The sequence below is a fragment of the Meleagris gallopavo genome, chromosome 1 (assembly GCF_905368555.1).
Source record: "Meleagris gallopavo chromosome 1, MGAL_WU_HG_1.1, whole genome shotgun sequence".
NCBI classification, from domain to species: domain Eukaryota; kingdom Metazoa; phylum Chordata; class Aves; order Galliformes; family Phasianidae; genus Meleagris; species Meleagris gallopavo.
In genome coordinates this window covers 167,034,079-167,054,633 of record NC_139404.1, presented here as the reverse complement: position 1 = coordinate 167,054,633, position 20,555 = coordinate 167,034,079, and the positions used below count along the sequence as shown (strand labels likewise).

Sequence of the window (20,555 nt, the reverse complement as noted above, 5' to 3'; positions counted from 1 at the left end):
ATAAACTAACCTTGACTAAAGGTCCAGCTTGGTGAGAGGGGAGAAACAGTAGGTAATTCATCAGTAATTCAGATCTTTGCAGTAAGGAAGGAAAAAGAATTAGCCTGAGTTGAATGAGCTTTACTTCTTTCCACTGATGGTGTATTTTCATCTTGCTTTCCTAGTAACTCATAATAGATAATTCTTTCTCCGTGTTAACGCGTTGAAGGGTGTTGCCTTGGTTTTAGGAGGCTGCAGGCTGGCCCTGGAGCCTCTTGTGCCATTCTGTAGTGTGAGAGCCATGCTCTTCAGTGCTGCTTTTGCTTGCTGCTGAGATGCACAGTGTTGGTAAACCCAAGGGGGTGACAGCCTGCCCCCTCCTAGGCCACAGCCCATGCAACACTGGGGCTTCTGAGCATCACTAAAGACAGCTTTTTTAAAAACACTTTATTTTCATTAACTTAACCTTTTATAGTTAATGCTTTTCTGTATTCAAACCATTTTAATATAATAGCTCTTAAGATAAAACAGAGGGAAATTGCATCCTTTGTAAAGAAAGAAAGAAAGGAAGAAGACAGTCCCATTGTCTGATCCATCCTATACTATACACATTGATCAGAGTGTAGTACCTCACCACTTCTGGTCTGCCTGCAGCCATCACTCTACCACTGCTGCTACAGCAGAACTAATATTTTAGGCAGTCAATCAAGAAACACTTTAAAATCCTCCAGCTTACAAGTCAGAAGACTTCTCTCGGTGCAAGTCCTGCTAGTTGATCTTCTTTGGAAAGCCAGAGCAGCACTGTGGTCCTTTAAAACAATGCTGTGTAGATGCAGACAGGGAAGTGGCCACTTCACACAGGCAGAAGAGGCTGCTGCAATTAAAGTGACTTGAAAAAGCTTTCTATGGCAGCAAAGACAGTCCCTTGTCTTTGAAGGAAAAAGTCCTGGGGGAGGGTTTTACTTTAAAAAAAAAACCTACAGCTGATGTATAATACAATTATCCACAATAAAATTTGAAGAGTAATAACTTCAAGTTACTGCAACAGTGAGGTATAAAAATGAGTAAAAACATCCAGTCTTTGCTTGTGGCACTAGCCTGGGGGAAAGGAAATCACATACTGACCAGATGTGCTCTATCTGGTTGCTATCATCAAAAGATGTGGAGTATTGACAACGTCACCGGCAGCCGTGGGGTTACTCAGACACTGTACTGGATGTACTGGCAGTACTCTCTTGGGAGGGGAGAGAAACTTCTTTTAACTCCTGCAGTAGCTCAATCTGGTTATCCAGTCTTTTCCTGCTTTTCAGCAATTCTTGAATTTTTTCCTCAGTCCCTATTAGAGAAAAGAAAGGGATAAAAGCTTTTATTCATTTATGTTTAGATACAACAGTCATTAATGTATATTTAATGTGTTATACATTAACAGGCAGGTTGCAGAGGCCTCTACTGCTCAGATTTACCTAGTGACACCACTGCCTTTAGAGTGCTGCACTTTCTGTGACCCCTCATCTCTGCTTTTCTTTACTGTCAGCTATCACATTTGGCACACATCCATTTGATTAAGGTTTGGAATCAGCTTTGATATGAGTTCTCATTACTGACTTGGAAATGAAAAGTAGTTTGGATGGAATCAGAACAGAAGAGGGCGACTGAGGAAGATCTGAGCTGCAGAAGTAGCAGACCACTGTGGTTCTTTTCAACCCAGGCCATGGTATGATTCTATAAATAATATAGTGCAATATGCAGCTGAGAAAGAAGCAAGTGTAACTTGGGATGATAAGCAGAGATGTGTCTAACTAACTGCCCTCAGATGAGGCAGTGTTAGAACCTTGCATTGAGGTAACTGCAGCACCAGGTCTACTGATTCAGGAAGCAACAGCTTTTATTCAGTGGCAACACTCCATTTTAGGGCCTGTTCTCTATAATTGTTTTGGCAATGACTTCAATACAGGGCTTGAAGGTACACTAAGTACTAAGGAGTACTAAGGTTGTCTACTAAGTTTTATGCTTGGAAAAAAATAAAAATAAAATGCTGAGAAGTAGTACTAGGTCCTCCTGACCTGCTAAGGGTAGGGAAATTGACATGTTTAGAGTTAAAAATAGACTGGGGGCAGAGGGAACGGCACAGAGACATGTCAGGGCAGGGGCAGCTGGGGGTTAGGGACAGGGTGTGCACCTGATGGTGCTGGGCATGGAACAGCCTGCCCAGGGCAGAGGGCACAGCCCTGAGCTGCTGGACTTCAAGAAGTGTTTGGATAGCGCTCTCAGATACCTGGTTGAATGTTGGGTGGTGCTGTGTGGAGCCAGGAGTTGAACTCGATGATCCTTGTAGGTCCCTTTGAACCCAGTATGCTCTAGATTCTATAATTTTAACAAAACTCCCAGAAGAATAGCCTTTGTACTAAAACCATACCGTGTGCTGCCACGCAGACAGCATAATTCACTTACCTGAATGAATATTTGTCAGTATGTTTTCAAACAGTCCGCAGTCAAAGAGCGATATTACCGTCTCCTCATACTCTGCAGGAAATGATAATATCACAGAGGAAAGGTTTACAGAGGCCTTGGGTTCATGTAGTATCTAACATTAGATGCAGCACAAATTAATTAATTAATGATTTACATTATAGGAATTACTTGCATTACAGCAATTGCTTGAGGTTTTAAGAAAAGCCAAGAAAACACTCCATAGCACATCTAATTCTGGACAACACTTATGGGACACGGCTATCACTGCCTTAACGACCATGCCAGAATTATGCTTCAGTTTCCCAATTGAGGCATTTTGTGTTTATTTCAATGGACACCTGCAGAGTTTGCAGGACCATCAGGAGGTTCTCTCCTGGACTGCTCTCTTCTTCACTGTGTGGGAGAGGAACACAGCTGGCCTTCCCCAGCTGTACTACCAAAGCTCTTGTCAACGAATACAACAATTTAAAAGTCAGAAAGCCTACCAGAGCACACTGAGTTTGCAGCAACTCCCCTCTATGCCAAAAAAACCAAAACACAACACCTCTGTCCACCTATTACCCAACTGCAGAAACATGACAGAAGCCAGCTGCCAAGTACTAGCAATGGCCCCGTGTCAATGTTCTGAGGACTCAAGTGCTTGGCAGTCGGATCAACATTTCTGCTGTGAGAACAGTCACCGCAGACCTCCATACCTGTCTCTGAAGTGTTGTCATCCATCAGCTTTTCCTGTGCCAAGTGAAGGGTGTCCAACATTTCTTCAAATATGTCATCCAGAAGCCCAGCTTGTTTGCATTTCCTGAGAAAGTCGATTCGGACTGTTAAAACACAAACACAAGCACTCGTAAACATAAAAGATCTTGAGCACAGCAGCTTAGGCTTTACCCATACATTTCAGAAACTGAAACTTCAGTTCAAAGCCCACTTCTAGTAACACACACCCAGCTGGCTCGTCTTGCTACTCACTCAACCCTCTGCAGAGGGAACAACAATGTGGTCAAGTTCTTTACAGAGAGAGTGGTGAGGTGCTGGAACAGGCTGCCCAGAGAGGTTGTGGATGCCCCGTCCCTGGAGGTGTTCAAGGCCAGGTAGGATGGGGCCCTGGGCAGCCTGGTCTAGTATTAAATGGGGAGTTTGGAGGCCTTGCATGTGGCAGGAGGGTTGGAGATTCATGATCCTTGACGTCCCTTCCAACCAAGGCCGATTCTGTGGTTCTGTGGTCAAGAGAATACAAGCATTGTGCTGGGTCTAAGTTTACAGAAACTCTAGATTAGGCTTTGTTCAGAAATCAGTGCATCCCTAACTCCTGATTCACCATTCCTAGAGCTGCTTAATACCCCCCCTAGTGTGGGAAAGCAGGTGATGTGCTTTTACACTATTTATTTTTAAGTTTTCTGGACAGCACCACGGACTGAACAGGATAAAGGATAGAAAACAGTGCAAGGAGCTCAATATTTAGAAAGCCCAATTCCTGCCCAGGGAGCTGCAGCATTCTCATTTAAGGTGCACCGAGCAGCCCTCACGCACTGCTGCATGGCTAGAGCTTGTGCAGTCACTGTGCAAATCAGACTGTCTTCCTTGCCACAACAGTCACTTGTAGATAGGGGAAATGGAAGTTTTCAGCACTGCTGCTATCAAACATTTCCAGGCACTGAACATCAATGCAACACAGCACAGTAGCACACAGCTGTTCTATAAAGCCAGTCACACCTTTGTGTCTGCTGCTTTTCCTTCTTAATATCCGTAATCTGTTATCTTCTGCTGTCTCTTCTGCCCTCTGTAAAAAAATCAACACGTTTTAACATCACACTGATGTTTACTGCTCTGTTTTCCATATCTTACCTCTGTATTAGTGGGTAGGGAAAAAGCAGCTCATGATTTTGTGAATCAAGTCAGCTTCTCCACACACCTACCTGTACCCCTCTCCAGACATTCAGGTTTCTAAAAGGGGAAGCAAAAACTGCTTCGAAGTGAAATCTCTAAGGAAAGCACAATGAGGGACACTGCCCTTCTTAGCTGCTATTACTGCACTTGCACAATATACTCAACAGCTGATACATTTTTGGGGACAAATAACCTAGTTGTGAAAGTCTGAAAGCTGGGGATAGCAGCAGCTCTTCCCAAGGCAAGCTGTAGGCCAGCTCCTCTAGGAAGGAGAAATCCTGACTCAGGGAAATTCCCATGAAAGCTTTGGTGGAGCCAAGAGAATCCCATGAGTCTCTCTTGACACACTGTCAAAAATACTTCACTAAAGGAGTCCTTTGCTGCAGCAGATGTGGGTTTCTGTTTTAGAACTATTTAAATTTGGAATTACCATTTGTTCCATGGTGGTGGAAGATTTCGATGCATGTCTTTTCCTCTTATTAGCTGCATCTAGAAAGCAAGAGACAAAAATCTGATAAATCTGTGAAAATTGACTTTTTTCTTCCAACTGATCCTCATTGCTGTTAATACACGCTGAAAACTAAGGCTACACAGAGAATTATTTTAGGTGTCCCAAAGGCGTACGAATTACATTAAGTTTCCTTTGCTCCTAGAAAACCTCCAGAGCTCCCAATGGGAAGCAGTGTTACTAGTGAGCTTTTGTTATTTAAGCTGCAAAGCATTTTTTAGTGGCAAAGATCTCTGCAAACTCTGCTTCTTTCTCTCTGTCCCTCCCATCAGTCCACACCAGCTTCTCTCCACCATAGCATCATAAGCAGAGAAGGAGAGAAAGCTGGAGAAGAGCACAATCACCACCAAAACCTGAGGATTTTAAACACAGTGGAGTGACATGGCTCTCTCCCTTATAGCTCTACATGCCTTGGATAGCATGTAGTAAGCATTAAACCTATTAGAAATCATCTTGGGAATGAGGAGCTACTGCTGGTACAGAAAGGGCTGTCAGAACAAGTTCTTTTTGGGTCCTGTGCTGTACACTTGTATTTTTTGTGGCCTTAAAGGAAATCATATCCACCCAAAACAAAGCTAGGTGGCCTATTTTGGAGCACTATGAAGTGCTGCCATAGGCACAAAGCACGGCTTGCTGTCTGTCAGGACACCTTTGATGAACACTAGGGTTTCCTTAGCCCTTCCTGATACGTTTAACAGTGCATTAGGAGTTGCCTTGGAAAACAAGGGAACACAGTTCAGGCAGCAATCCAGCCTCTCCTGCTCCCCAGACTGTCCTCAGCTCTTCTATGTGTATCAGGTTTCTCTCCAGGAACATCCAACACTTCCAGCTGAGCAAAGGCTGGAGCCCACTTCCAAGCTCCCATCTGGATGCTTGCCCTCCCATCTCTGCAGCAAAGAGCAGCAAAACCTCTTGGCCCTTAAGGTACCCCATCCTCTTTCCATCGCACAGCAGAGGCCTGACATTTCCACATAGGAATTAGAATGTACCTAGAACAAGGGGGATGTTTCTCAACTCAGTTTTCTCCAGACTACCATGGAAAACATGCCTGGAGAGCTGGTTAACTCAGAGACACTCCTGCCTACCTCTACCTCTACATGCAGCAAGCACCAGGACCATCAAGTTCAACTGTATTCCTGCAGCAGAGGAAGCAATCCTTTCACACATACTGCATTACCCTTTTGCTACACGTAAAAAGCTCTTTGGGATCCTTCAGAATGAAAGGCCATGTTTAAGAAGTACTGCAGTGAATGGAGAAGATGCAGATGTGAATGTTCTAACATTGCTGCAGACAAAAATGCCAAGGTGAGCACTCCTGTAACAGCCTTCTCCTTGCTCATCCAGTTTGTGCACCACTCACATACCAAATGCTTTTTTTTTTTTTTTTATACAAGCTGCTTGAGCTTTCCTGCCATGAAAGGTTGGGTCCACAGTCAGTTCTGGGGGAGATCTGGAGGTGATCAAATACAAACACTTCCTAAATCAACAGAACTTATTGATTTCTGGTGCACATGTGGGTCTCAACCAACCGCCTCCTGCAAGATCAGAAACCCACCAGTCAATATAAAGGAGCAATAACACTGTTTGTTCAAATGTGTTACTGACTGTAGTATGCACGCTTTTAAAACAGATACAAATCAATCAAGCCATTAAAAGAAACTCACCATAGTGATTGGTCCTGTTGCCTGGGTCATGTTTTGAGCAGAACACTCTGAAAGTTCAGTTCAATTTTAAAGAGAAAAAGTATTAATGAATACATACACAGAGTTATGCTGATTTTAACAAATATTTGAGTATTTTCCTCTCTACCCATTCTGTGTAAATTGAAAGACATCCTAAAAAGAATCAGGATTTTTCTCCAGCATTACCCACCTTGAAAGCACCTGCAGTGAAGTCACACCCACACAAGTTTCTAGCGTTACTTCTGAAGCCTCAGCAGGCTCTGAATGTGGCAGCTTCAGATTAACAGTTCTATCACCCCACTGTCTGGCCCTGCTCACTGCTCAATCATTTCATGCCAGGTGGCATTGACACTGAGACAGTGTATCACCTGCAATACTCTTCCTTGAAGCAGTTCATTAAAATGAGATAAACACTGTCAGGACAAAATACTGAACTACTGATGTTACTTCTTCATAGCTACTGCCCTTCTGCCTCCCCTGTCCTGTACCAGCCAGGTCAGCCCCACAACTTGTTTAAATGCCGGTGCTGCCAGTCAAGTTATAACCCTGTACAACAAATATGCAGGATGCAAAGATTTCCTCCATTTTTAGGTGAGCAATGTGAATCTCTTGGAGGGAGGTAAAATGAAACAAACGCAGCTTGGAAACATTCCTTCTGGATACAGTTATTTGTAGATAACAGAACCGGCTTCTATCAATGCCTTTCTTACAGAAGGATCCCAAATCACTTTTTAAACTGCGTCACCTCGTCAAGAGCATAGCTGAGCTCCTCTTTTCAATACAAACCTCCATTTGCCACGACTAATGCTCAAGTGTAAAGAAGCCATTTTTAAAGGGAACTGCACTTACTACACCATTTTCTAATTAGCAACATTCTTTTACTTAAAAATAATATTAGAAGTGCTGAAGAGTAGGCTGTTTCCTTGACAAGACAGCTTTTTCTTTTGCATGCAATTCATTTTGATGCACAAAGACTACTGCATGCCTAACAACTTAGGAAGTTACAGTACTGGAGGCACTTTATTTATAGAATCACAGAATGGCCTGGGTTGAAAAGGACCACAATGATCATCCAGTTTCAACCCCCTGCTATGTGCAGGGTCACCAACCACCAGACCAGGCTGCCCAGAGCCACATCCAGCCTGGCCTTGAATGCCTCCAGGGATGGGGCATCCACAACCTCCTTGGGCAACCTGTTCCAGTGCATCACCACCCCGTGTGAAGAACTTCCTCCTAATATCTAACCTAAACCTCCCCTGTCTCAGTTTAAAATCATTCCCCCTTGTCCTATCTCTATCCACCCTCATAAACAGCCGCTTCCCCTCCTGTTTATATGCTCCCTTCAAGTACTGGAAGGCCTCAATGAGGTCTCCCTGGAGCCTTCTCTTCTCCAAAGGTTCCCTCAATCTTTCTTAATAGAAGAGGTGCTCCAATGTGCCTGAATTTCCAACACTGCCCTTCAGTTGTGACTTTTAACTCCCCTCACACTTTTAAATCTATTCTTTCCCAGTTAAAAGCAACCTTCATAAGCACAAGGACTTCTTACAATGCACACACAGCAGTTTTTACTACTCAGGCCACCCTATGTGGAAGCGTTCCCCTACCATCACTGGCACTATGCATTATGCTTACACCCCCACCCATACTTGTTACTAACCTTTTACAAAGCACCGCGTGCCTTCTCTTTTCTGTTCTGCTCTGTTAGCTTCAATAATCTCTGCTCATCATCTCAACAGTGGCAATTCAGGATTTAAAACACCAGTTCTCCCCTCACCAAAGGAATTCTCTCCGGTACACTTCTCAGTATATTTCACCAGGAAGAAGGCTGTCAATCCATGGCCACAGGTCTTCAAGTCTCATTCTTCTCTCCAGTAATTTCACAGTAGCTACAAATATCCCCCTTCTCTTACGCCACTGATCCAGTCCAAAAGTCTTTGCCGTCAAATTCCTAAAACTTGCCTTACCACTTCTCTCTCATTCAGACCTCTTGCATCTCTTCAGTTCAGCTTTGCTATTGTTTGCCTGTGCTGTATGGAGCAAAACTGACTCACAAGAGGTGTTTCTGAGTCCTTTCCCAAATCTCTACACCACCAGCTCAGAAAACCATCAAACCCAACCATACGTTTGACAAACAGCACCACAACCTGGACCATCCTACGCCAGAAAAGACTGTTAAATACCGGTAGACTCCATTTACTTCATCTGTTTCTATGGCTGCATCATCACACAAGGCACAGAAGTAGTGGTAACTCCTGCGGCAGGCTCTCTCCTCACATCCCACTGTGGCTCCTTTCTTGCGACAGAAATTGCACACCTACAACAAAATGAAACCTAACTTAGGAAACAAACATTATTCTCTATAGGAAAGTCCAATCTTTCATTGCAATACTTAGAGCTCTGTGTAATGCATCCAGCTTACAACGCCAAGCTTTTACCCTGTTCAATGTTTCACTCATCTCTCTGCTATTTTGCCTCAGCTGCATCATTTCACCCTTTAAGCAGCACAAAAAGAGCTACATAAGGGTACTGGACTGCTTCCCTCCCCACCTCGTTCCAAATCTTGCCCAACCTATTTCCGTACTTATTGGTTGCATTTATGTTTTTTAGACCAACCCCATAAAGAAATCAGTTCCATCCAAGAAGAGAGGAGTTGAAAACAAAACAAGTAAGAAAATCTCATGTAAATCATCCTCCTGCTAAAAAGAAAAGGTGTTTCCCTTTATCCTTATAGGTTGCATAATTTTGTTTCAGGCACTGCATAGGTATTTCAAAGTCTCTCAAGGAAGTCTCTTAGTTTTTTCTCGTAGGAAAAAAAGGCCAGAAAACCCAATAAATTACAATTATTAAGAAAAATAATAATGGAATTTCAATAAGTATGATATCAAATTGATGTTTTTAATTCTAAATCTCTAATTTCCCCAATCTTAGTAGGTCAGGAGGACCAATGCCTTCTTTAATTTCTTCTCCCCAGTCACAGCTGACCAGACAACCTCAGTGTGCACCCTACCCCCCTGCAGTGCTTTCAGACAGGACTGAGTGCAGATTCAGAAACTGCCTTACCAGTCGCTTTCCTCTCTTGAGTTCATTCAACACGGATTCCACATCAAACCTTAAATCTAGATTTTCTGGGTTATACTCTTCAGATTCCACAAATCCAGAGGAAAATAACTAGAAACAAAGAGACACTAAGAGTTAACACAGCCAGTTAGTCATCAGTGTATAAAATGTCCCCCTCTTTTATCATTCATTTTATACATCTGATCCTCTTGCACACAGACGATCTCACATTGCTTAAGGATGAACCAAGAACAGGCTGAAAGGTGAGAAAGTGAACTCCGTAAGAAGCGTGAATCAAGTCCACAACGCCCAGAGTAAGGAGGAGAAATTGTTTGGCTGACAGACTTCCACACCTTGACCATCTTATCTGACCAGCTGTTCAAGCCAAAAAGCAGCCAAGCAGCACTCTTCCAAAGGCAGACACATTTATAAAGTCATCAGAATCATAGAATAGCCTGGGCTGAAAAGGACCACAATGATCATCCAGTTTCATCCCCCCTGCTATGTGCAGGGTCACCAACCACCAGACCAGGCTGCCCAGGGCCACATCCAGCCTGGTCTTGAATGTCTCCAGGGATGGGGCATCCACAACCTCCTTGGGCAACCTGTTCCAGTGTGTCACCACCCTCTGTGTGAAAAACTTCCTCCTAATATCTAACCTAAACCTCCCTTGTCTCAGTTTAAAACCCCTTGTCCTATCACTATCCACCCTCATAAACAGCTGTTCCCCTCCTGTTTATATGCTCCCTTCAAGTACTGGAAGGCCTCAATGAGGTCTCCCTGGAGCCTTCTCTTCTCCAAGCTAAACAAGCCCAGTTCCCTCAGCCTTTCCTCATAGGAGAGGTGCTCCAGCCCTCTGATCATCTTAGAGGCCCTCCTCTAGACTCACTCCAAGAGCTCCACGTCCTTTCTGTACTGGAGGCCCCAGGCCTGGACGCAGTGCTGCAGATGGGGCCTCACAAGAGCTGAGTAGAAGGGGACAATCACCTCCCTCTCCCTGCTGGCCACCCCCTTTTTAATGCAGCCCAGAACACAGCTGGCCTTCTGAGCTGCAAGCACACACTGCTGCTCAGGGGTAAAAAAAAATTTTTTAAAAAATAAAATAATTCACACAACATTTATAGCCCTAAAATCAATTTCAAACCAAGCATCTAACACTTAATTATGTCTTTGAAATGTTGAAAAATTAGTAGAAAAGTAAGGATATAAACAAAGCCTGCCAGAATAAGGCAGGAATAGTGAAAGCCAGAAAGCAGTTCCAGAAGCAGACACACTTCCTGCAGTAAGGAGCTCTCACTGATGGGAGAATATGACATCTGCAACTGATTCTGCACACCGAGAACCAGCTGCCTCAAGACACCAGCATGAAAGAGAGGCATTCTGACAGCCAAGAAAGCAATGATGTTCTCAGATCACTCAGAGCTTAACAGATATTTTTTACACGGTTCACTCAATTCAGTGTCTCAAGACAACCAAATTTCTACTGCTACACTGCATGCATTTATAACACTCACTGACCAGGAATAGAGATGTGATAACACCAAAGAGCAATGTGCCAAACTGCTGCAATCGTGTTCTCCTCCTCCCCAAAATTCTTACAAATGTGTTTTACCCCAGGTCTAGCTATTTTCCATTGCCCCTTCTTGACTGACTAGTGATGCACCCATCTTTACTGCTATTTTTGAAGCGAACCTTTGTGCAGTATACCATAAACTTGGAGAATATTTCCTATTTCAATGAAAGGAAAAAAAAGGACAGAGTTCATTGTGAAGTTACAAAAAAATTATAATAAAAATGGACAAGCGGTAGAAGTTTCCCCTTTAGAGCTTCTCCACTCTCCTCAGGCACTGCCCAGCTGAAAACCACTCACCAAACAACTCTGATGAGCTGCAATATTTTGCTCTTTGGCAACATACATTATAGAAGCAGCCTCCCCTTCTGAACAGAAAGCACACGTCCTTCTCACCATTTTGGCCATCGCCTGGAGAGCACCTGGAACAGGAAGACTGGGACAAAACAAGCCACTTACTTATTTCACAGAACAGTCTTCCCCCCCTCCCCCAAGTTATTTACAGCATCACTCCATGCAATAGTCACAGAAGTATTACTTTGTGGTTTCCCTGCAAGTCCACAGCAGAAATCTTCAGTTTCCCACGAGGTGAGATACTCCAAACGTCTGAGACGTCACCTCCGACAGCCCAGAGATCTGTAGAAGAAGGGTGAGAATAGCCTGGTGTTATTTTTGAGAAAAAGGATTTGAAGTATTCCAGTGACAAAAGTACAAGATAAGCAGAAAATAAGCCCAGCAAATCGGGCACATATTTCTCTCTTTCAGCAGTCAACTCCTGCTTAATTAGTTCCATATTCCTTCTATTTTATGAAAGGGGAGGTCTCCATTGAGAACACCAGAGCATAAGGGGATTTCTTTTTTTACCTCTGGCTCTGCCACTGAGACTTTACTTAACGTCAGGCAAGTCACTCAGCCTCCATGCATACCTGATTTCTTTTTCCCCCCAGCACCTTTCTGTACCTTGTAAGCAAGGTAGGATGGGGACAGACTTCTACTATCTACCTACACAGTAATCATCACATCAGCCTTAAAACTTAGGCATTAGATAAATAGACAACAGAAACAAATGGAAATCCATGGAAATATTAGAAGCAGAACAGAAACAATGACAATAGGAAACTAAAAAGCATGTTTATGGTATTTGAATGGTTGGGAAGAGTTCTCACACCCTTAACACCTGAAGTCGCTGCAGATGCATAGGCCCTAATCACTCCCAGTTGGATGAGATGTCTCTGGGTGCCCTGGGAATTTGGCAAGATGCTGAAGTTGGAGGCTGCAGTCCCAGCTGTCCTTAGAGGCTCTGAGGAGGAATCCTGGTGCTGAAAGATAACCGAAGATTTTTGGTAAGGTCAGCCTTTGTATTTCCAGTGCCTCTGCAGGTACTCTGAAGCAATGGAAGGACACCTCTCAGCCAGTCCTCACTGCAAAAACAGCGAGCCTGCATCCAGTGCCCAACTTAGCTCACTATCCCACCACCAACAGTAGCTTTGCTTTGGCCCTATGCTCTTCCTTAGGTCTCTGCTACAGACTGCTGTCAGGAATAGGACACAGAGCTAAATGGAATAGCAGACCCAGCTAACTGCTCTTAAGCGAGGGGGGAAAGGCTAAGGGCGTAATTCAGCTCCACAGTTTAATTACATTTTGCCTGAACAACCATTGGTTTCACTACACCTCAAGTGTTCTGTGTGAGGGGGCAAGAAACCATCATTTCTGCAGTAAGGCCCACAATACCACAGATCTCTCATTCTTTCTCCTGCTGCCCCTTTTTCAAGTTGAAGAATCCTTGCACAGAAGCTGTTCTGCATCTTTGATCATCTTTGTCACTTCCAAGTCCCTTCTCTAATACAATCGTAGAATTGCTCAGATTGGAAAAGACCCTGAAGATCACCAAGTCCAACCACAACCTAACCATACTACCCTAACTCTAACAACCCTCTGCTAAATCATGTCCCTGAGCACCACATCCAAACGGTTTTTAAACACTTCCAGGGATGGAGACTCAACCACCTCCGTGGGGAGCCTATTCCAGTGCTTAACAACCCTTTCTGTAAAGAAATGTTTCCTGACATCCAACCTAAACTTACCCTGGCACAACTTGAGGCCATTTCCCCTCATCCTGTCACTTGTCACCAGTGAGAACAGACCAACCCCACTCTCGCTGTAAGCACCTTTCAGGTATTGGAAGAGAGCAATAAGGTCTCCCCTCAGCCTCCTCTTCCCCAGACTGAACAGCCCCAGTTCCTTCAGTCTCTCTTCCCCAAGCCCGTAGGAAGAAAATAACCTTCAAAACAGTGAGGTAAAAAGGCACAATAGCACTCTATTCTTTTTTTTTTCCCCCCCTTAAGAATTCATAATATTCCAAACACATTTTGGATTGCTTCCAAGCACACTGACAGAACCAAGTGTTGCAGTCCCTTCGTTCCTTCCCTAAGATGCAGCAGGCAGTATGGAAGGCATCAGTGTTAGGACTGCTGTTCTGACCACGCACCATTTTCCAATGCTTGATTTTCTCACCCTTGATTTTATAGCAAAACAACTCGCTGTTGCAAACTTCTTTTGCAGCTTTTGAGAGGTGACTTTCACCTTCGCTACCTCAGAACCTAAGGTAAATGTCATCTCCGGGAGCTGGAGGCTCTTCCTCCCCTAATGGAAGAGCTGGTAAAGAATATAGAGGGGAAGCAGCAAAAGGAACAAATCAGCTGTGTGCCTCTGCTACTGCTCTGCTTGGTCCTTGTGCTGTTTTGCATTAACACACCTATCAGTGGTTGCAACAGCAGCAAAGTAGAAGAAAGCAGTAAACGAAAGTAAAAGAGGATGAAAGCATTTCTCAGTGCACAGTGATTGTGCAATTCCACGGTATTGGTCTAACTATCTCCTTTCCAGAAGCAGCTCTGGGAGCACCCATACAGAGAAATAAAGCACGTTTTTGCCCAGGCAGAACAGGAGGCACTAGAAATCCCCAGCACACACCTGGCAGGGAAAGGAAAAGAATCCAAGGAGCTGCCTGATCCCAGCATCCTCACTGCTCACATCAGGCAGTGCTGAAATTCCTCTGTCAATGCAGAGAACAGAAAGAAGTCGCCCCACACCTGTTCTTTGTGGGAAATCACAGAATGACCAGGGTTGGAAGAGACCTCAAGGATCATGAATCTCCCACCCTCCTGCCACATGCAAGGCCTCCAAACTCCCCATTTAATACTAGACCAGGCTGCCCAGGGCCCCATCCAACCTGGCCTTGAACACCTCCAGGGACGGGGCATCCACAACCTCTCTGGGCAGCCTGTGCAGCACCTCACCACTCTCATAGTACAGAACTACCTCCTGACATCCAACCTAAGTCTTCCCTCCCTCAACTTCAAACCATTTCCCCTTGGCTGCTGTTTTCTACCCTTTCAAAGAGTCGATTCCCCTCCTGTTCATAGGCTCCCTTTATGTACTGGAAGGCTGCAATGAGGTCACCCCGCAGCCTCCTTTCCTCCAGCGGAACAAGCGCAGCTCCCTCAATGAGAGCAGCAGCACAGCGCTGCGCTCCTCTGTCCTGCACCGCGCCATCAGCAGCACAAACACACCTGCCCACCGCAAGGCTTCCACAACAAATCCACCGTCTGCTTACCACACAGGAAATGTTTCCACAATTTTTTTAAGCAGATGGACGGACCGACGGGTCCGTCCCTTCTCACAGCCGTTCAACGTTACGGAGATAATCGCAGGGCTCCTCATCGGCTCCCGACTCTCCCCCGCTCCCGAGGCACTCGGCCTCGCTGCGCCGGAGGCCCTCAGCCACTCCCTAACACTTTCGTTCCACGCGCCGCAGTGCTTACCGGCCCGGCGGGACCGGCAAAAAGGCACGGGCCGGCCCGCAGCGGCGCTACTTACCGCGGGGCGCCCGCTCCCGTCCACCGCCACCCCCAGACCCGGCCTGCACGGCGGCGCGCTTCCACGCGGGGGAGGAGCGCACAGAAGCGGGCGGGACCCGGCGCACAGCGAAGCATGCTCAGTAGCAGCCCGGGGCGACGGGGTGGTGCTTCGAGCGGCCGATTGGCTGGTGTACGGAATGCGGGCGGGGATTGGAGGTGTGAGGGTCGTGTGGTGAGGGAGCGGCTCTCGGCTCATCCCCGCGCCTTTAGGCGTGGTAGAGCTGGGGTCACCGGTTCGAATCCCGCTCCCTCCGCCTGCCTTAATCAGAAGGACAGAATCAGGCTTATCCTCGAGTGACCCGAGGCAGAAGAAAGCTCCTGATTCTTCGCTTGTCACAGGTTGAGTCCCTCTATCCACCTGCTGACAGGTTATTATTTCTGCACAGCAAGTCCCTTGCAATCTTCTGCTTCAAAGCCCTGCCTTGATGACTCTCAACCACTTCCTTCTCTGAGATAAGTCAAACTGGCAATTAGCACCGTCAGTAACATAACACTGACAAATCAGTGTAATATGCTGCAGTTCAGTTTCTATCACAGCTGTGCCACCAGAGATCTTCAGTCAGCGCATTCAGAATCACACAGAATCACAGAACAGCCCAGTTTGGAAGGGACCTCAAGGATCATGAAGCTCCAACCCCCCTGCCACATGCAGGGCCACCAACCTCCCCATTTAATACTAGACCAGGCTGCCCAGGGCCCCATCCAATCTGGCCTTGAACACCTCCAGGGACGGGGCATCCGCAACCTCTCTGGGCAGCCTGTTCCAGCACCTCACCACTCTCATAGTACAGAACTTCCCCCTGACATCCAACCTAAGTCTTCCCTCCCTCAACTTCAAACCATTTCCCCTTGGCTGCTGTTATCTACCCTTTCAAAGTGTTGATTCAGGACCATACGCTGTATGAATATTACACTGAGCTGTGCACAGTGGCTGCTAACATCCTTTCCCAATAGATCACAGGGCCACACAACCGCCAGCCCTTCACCAGGACAGCCTCACTCACCACAGGCAGTCCCAGCACTGTAGTGAGCAGGGCACCACCTCAGGAGCCTCTTGCTGGTTCTGTCAGCCCTCCTTGATATCCACAACAGGCAGTCAAGGATCCCTACACGTCTGCTACTGGGCTCTGCAGACTCAACCATTTCCACCTATGCTTTCTTTAGTATTTAAGTTTTTATACAGTAACTCTGCTGAAGTGCTGGTGATGCTGACAGCCATGGTCACAAACACCCATCCCTGGAGGCATTCAAGGCCAGGCTGGATGTGGCTCTGGGCAGCCTGGTCTGGTGGTTGGTGAACCTGCCCATAGCAGGGGGTTGAAACGAGATGATCATTGTGGTCCTTTTCAACCCAGGCCATTCTGTGATTCTATGGATCTATGAAACACAGAAATGGAGCTGTGTGACAACAAGCAACTAACCAAAGAGCCCCGCCCCATATTGCTACCTGGTGTAAAATTCACACTGATGGCAGGCTCCTAAATAGATGGAGACCGTGTATTTTCTGTAGCAAGGAACAGCTTTTGCTCACCAGCCCAGCACTGTAATTCCTACCACTGAGGCAGAAAAGAAAATTAAGAATGATAAAACACACTTCTTTTTTTCACCGTGATTTTTAATGACATTTCCATTTGTCTTTCCACATTCAAGGGCCAAGAGCTGTCTTCTGCTTCTCTTGCAGTTTGTAGAGTAGATGTAGGCCTGAAATCTCTGCTTGACAGTTGCAGAAAGCATGGCTGCCTATTATTTGTTACTCACAGGACTGTGTATCAGAATGCATACAATTATTTGCCATGACTTGAGCTCGCCATAATTTACGTCTCATTTTCAATGCTCTTATGGTTTGAAACATAGCACATGTAAGCTGATTCACACCTTGAAAACACATTTAACTCATTTAAATGAGCAGTCAAATCCATAGGAAAAACACATTGCAAATTATTTTATACTTTTTGTGAGCTTTTCGAGACAGTGAAAATTAAAACATTTGTCAGCACTGCACAAGTACTTTCTTCTGCAGTGAACAAGTTCATTTAATAAGTTATTTTACAAAGAAACACAAGCCCAAACTTTATTATTAAAGAAGAAAACTTGCTTATCTGCTTAATAACAAAAAACACGTCCCTTCATGGGCACACACACACGTAGGCAAGCTAAAATATTATCATCAGCAACCACTGCATTTTATTTGCCAAGTAGCACAAGAGGCTGAGGGAGCTGGGCTTGTTTACTCTGAAGAGAAGGGGTGACCTCATTGCAGCCTTCTGGTACATAAAGGGAGCCTATGAACAGGAGAGGAGTCAACTCCTTGAAAGGGTAGATAACAGCAGGACAAGGGGAAATGGTTTGAAGTTGAGAGAGGGAAGACTTAGGTTGGATGTCAGGGGGAAGTTCTGTACTATGAGAGTGGTGAGGTGCTGGAACAGGCTGCCCAGAGAGGTTGTGGATGCCCCGTCCCTGGAGGTGTTCAAGATCAGGTTGGATGAGCCCTTGAGCAATCTGGTTTAGTATTAAATGGGGAAGTTGGTGGCCCTGCCTGTGGCAGGGGAAGTTGGAGATTCATGATCCTTGAGGTCCCTTCCAACCCAAGTGTATGGGGCTGCTGAATCACGGCCTGAACCTCTGATTGATCACCTGAGGTGAGCAATGAGACAGCCATGGGAGCACAGGTGAAGGCAATCCTGTGCTGCAGGAAGGGGTGGAACCTGGCTCCACCTCTCCTAGATCCATTTAAGAGCTGAATGCCAGTAGGGAAGGATCTCTTCTGGAGATCTGCTCCACTGGAGTCTATTATGCAAGCCCAGGATAGGGTGAGTGTCCTTTTTTTCCTGCTCCAGTATAATAACTACATCAAACACTTGGATATATGATATCATCGGTATATTCATTACTTGTACACTTGGTGAGCCAGGCAGGCCAAATATACTTTATATCATGACTTTTTTTTGTGGAATTTCTATAAATGGTTAAGGGAGAGAACACCATTCCCCTAGATAAAATGAACTCCCCGGGCAGATCCCAGGGTTTCTGGTATCTCCTCATTACCAATTAGCAACCATAATTGAGAAATGGGGTCCCCTGCGTACTATGGGGAATATTTCCCCAGTATGCATGACAGAATATTTTCAAGGACTGGACTGTGGGGAGGCAGGCAGTGGACCTTCCAGGTCCTGCCACAGGGGTATGTGCATTCACCAACATATTGTCACAATCTAGTGGCGTGTGACCTGGCTGATTGGAAAAACCCTGATAATGTTAACCTGTATCACTATATTGATGATCTCCTGCTGACATCCGACTCACTGGAGGCAGTAGGACAGGCGGTGGATTCATTAACCGCCTATTTACAACAGAGGGGATGGGCTATAAATCCCCAAAAGGTGCAAGGTCCGGGCCTGTCCGTAAAATTCCTGGGGGTAGTTTGGTCAGGAAAGACCAAAGTACTTCCATAGATAAGGTTCAGGCATCTCCAGTCTCTACAACACTGAAGCAGCTACAAGAGTTTCTAGATATATTGGGTTATTGGCATTCTTTTATACCTCACCTAGCGCAGCTAAGGCCACTGTATAGACTCACAAAAAAAGGGCAGCTTTGGGATTGGGGGAAAACAACAGGACGCTTTCCAACAGGCAAAACTGGCAGTTAAACAAGCCCAGGCATTAGGTATATTTGATCCTACCCTTCCAGCTGAGTTGGATGTTCACATCACTCAAGATGGCTTTGGTTGGGGCCTGTGGCAACGCCAGAGTTCTGTTTGGACCCCCATTGGTTTCTGGTCTCAGGTTTGGCACGGAGCAGAAGAAAGATAAAGTATGATTGAAAAGCAGTTATTGGCTGCCTATTCGGCATTGCAGGCATTAGAGCCAATAAGTCAAACGGCTGAAGTTATAGTCAAGACCACTGCTGATTCAGGGGTGGCCAAAAGGTCTGACCCACCTTCCTAAAACAGGGGTGGCCAAAAGGTCTGACCCACCTTCCTAAAACAGGGGTGGCCCAAGCACAAACAGTGGCACGATGGGGTTGCCTATCTCAGCCAAAGGAGTAGTCTGTCTTCATCACCTTTAAAAGAAGAACTCCAGAAGATCCTAGGCCCAGTAACGTATCACAGTGATGCATCAAAAAAAATACTGGTTGCTCCACCACAGAAGAGTCCTGTTCAGGAGGGAAAATACCCTATCCCTGAAGATGCCCGGTACACAGATGGGTCCAGCAAGGGCAACCCAAGCAAGTGGAGAGCAATAGCATACCATCCTTCTACTGAGACAATCTGGTTTGATGAGGAGGATGGTCAGAGCAGCCAGTGGGCAGAACTGCAAGCCGTGTGGATGGTTATAACTAAGGAACCTGGTGATGGTATCCTGAATATCTGTACAGATAGTTGGGCTGTGTACCGGGGGCTCACTCTGTGGATTGCACAGTGGGTCACCCAGGAATGGACTATCCATGCCGGGTCGATCTGGGGGAAGGACATGTGGTTAGACATACAGAATACAGTCAAAAATAGGACTGTACGTGTCTACCATGTTTCTGGTCATCAGCCCCTACAGTCACTGGGAAACGATGAAGCTGACACACTGGCCCGAGTTCGATGGATTGAGAATTCACCATCCGAGAACATCGCCCGTTGGTTACATCAAAAGCTACGGCATGCGGGACAGAAGACCATGTGGGCAGCTGCTAAGGCATGGGGACTGCCCATACAGCTACCTGACATCGTCCAGGCATGCCGGGATTGCGACGCTTGCTCCAAGATGAGACTGAGACCGTTGCCCGAAACAACAGCCCATCTTGCTAGAGGACATAATCCTCTCCAGTGATGGCAGGTCAATTACATCGGGCCTCTTCCTCGGTCTGAGGGGGCGAGATATGCCCTGACCTGCATAAACACCACAAGTGGTCTACTGCAGGCCTATCCAGTGCCAAAAGCAAACCAGGCATATACCATGAAGGCACTCACTAAACTGATGTCTGCCTACGGGACACCTCAAGTCATCAAGAGCGACCAAGGGACTCATTTTACTGGTACAATGATACAATGCTGGGCAGAAGAAAACAACATCGAATGGCGGTTCCACCTGCCATATAATCCAATGGGGGCAGGCCTTATTGAACATTACAACAATATTCTTAAGGCTGCCCTGAAGACAAACTCCCAGTCCCTTCAGGGGTGGATAAAAAGACTATATGAAACCTTGCAGGACCTGAATGAAAGACCCTGAGATGGCAGACCCAGTGCCCTGAGAATGTTGCAGACAACGTGGGCCTCCCCGCTTAGGATCCAAATTATGGGCACTGATCATCAGGTAAGACCCCAGACTGGTGATGAAAATAATCTTCCGCTCCCTGCCCCTGAGAATTTAGATCTGGGTACCCATAGGATAAAATGGTCTTGGAAGGTGCAGGTAGGACGCAAGTGGTGTGGCCTACTTGCACCTTGGGTGAGGTTGTTGGAGGCGGGAGGCTCAGTAGTCCCTCCAGTAATAGGT

At 45.9% G+C, this 20,555-nt stretch overlaps 1 protein-coding gene across 7 annotated transcripts; it reads right to left on the bottom strand.

The window, feature by feature from the left end:
* Positions 1 to 461: 461 nt before the first annotated feature.
* Positions 462 to 15,280, bottom strand: PHF11 (PHD finger protein 11). Of its 7 annotated transcripts, none has more exons than XM_085215884.1 (12): positions 14,766 to 15,006; positions 12,321 to 12,471; positions 11,691 to 11,788; positions 11,453 to 11,588; positions 9,586 to 9,693; positions 8,706 to 8,839; positions 6,508 to 6,554; positions 4,766 to 4,824; positions 4,162 to 4,228; positions 3,147 to 3,269; positions 2,431 to 2,502; positions 462 to 1,315 (listed from the first exon to the last, which is right to left on the bottom strand). In XM_085215884.1, exons 4-12 carry the CDS (start codon positions 11,558 to 11,560, stop codon positions 1,176 to 1,178), a joined length of 858 nt encoding a protein of 285 aa, XP_085072010.1. In that variant the 5' UTR covers positions 11,561 to 11,588; positions 11,691 to 11,788; positions 12,321 to 12,471; positions 14,766 to 15,006; the 3' UTR covers positions 462 to 1,175. The 7 variants fall into 7 exon arrangements, 6 of the variants coding, with proteins under 6 accessions (XP_085072010.1, XP_085072011.1, XP_085072006.1 ...); XM_085215885.1 differs by having other exon boundaries at positions 12,330 to 12,471; XM_085215880.1 differs by lacking the exons at positions 11,453 to 11,588; positions 14,766 to 15,006 and adding an exon at positions 15,029 to 15,280.
* Positions 15,281 to 20,555: the final 5,275 nt, after the last annotated feature.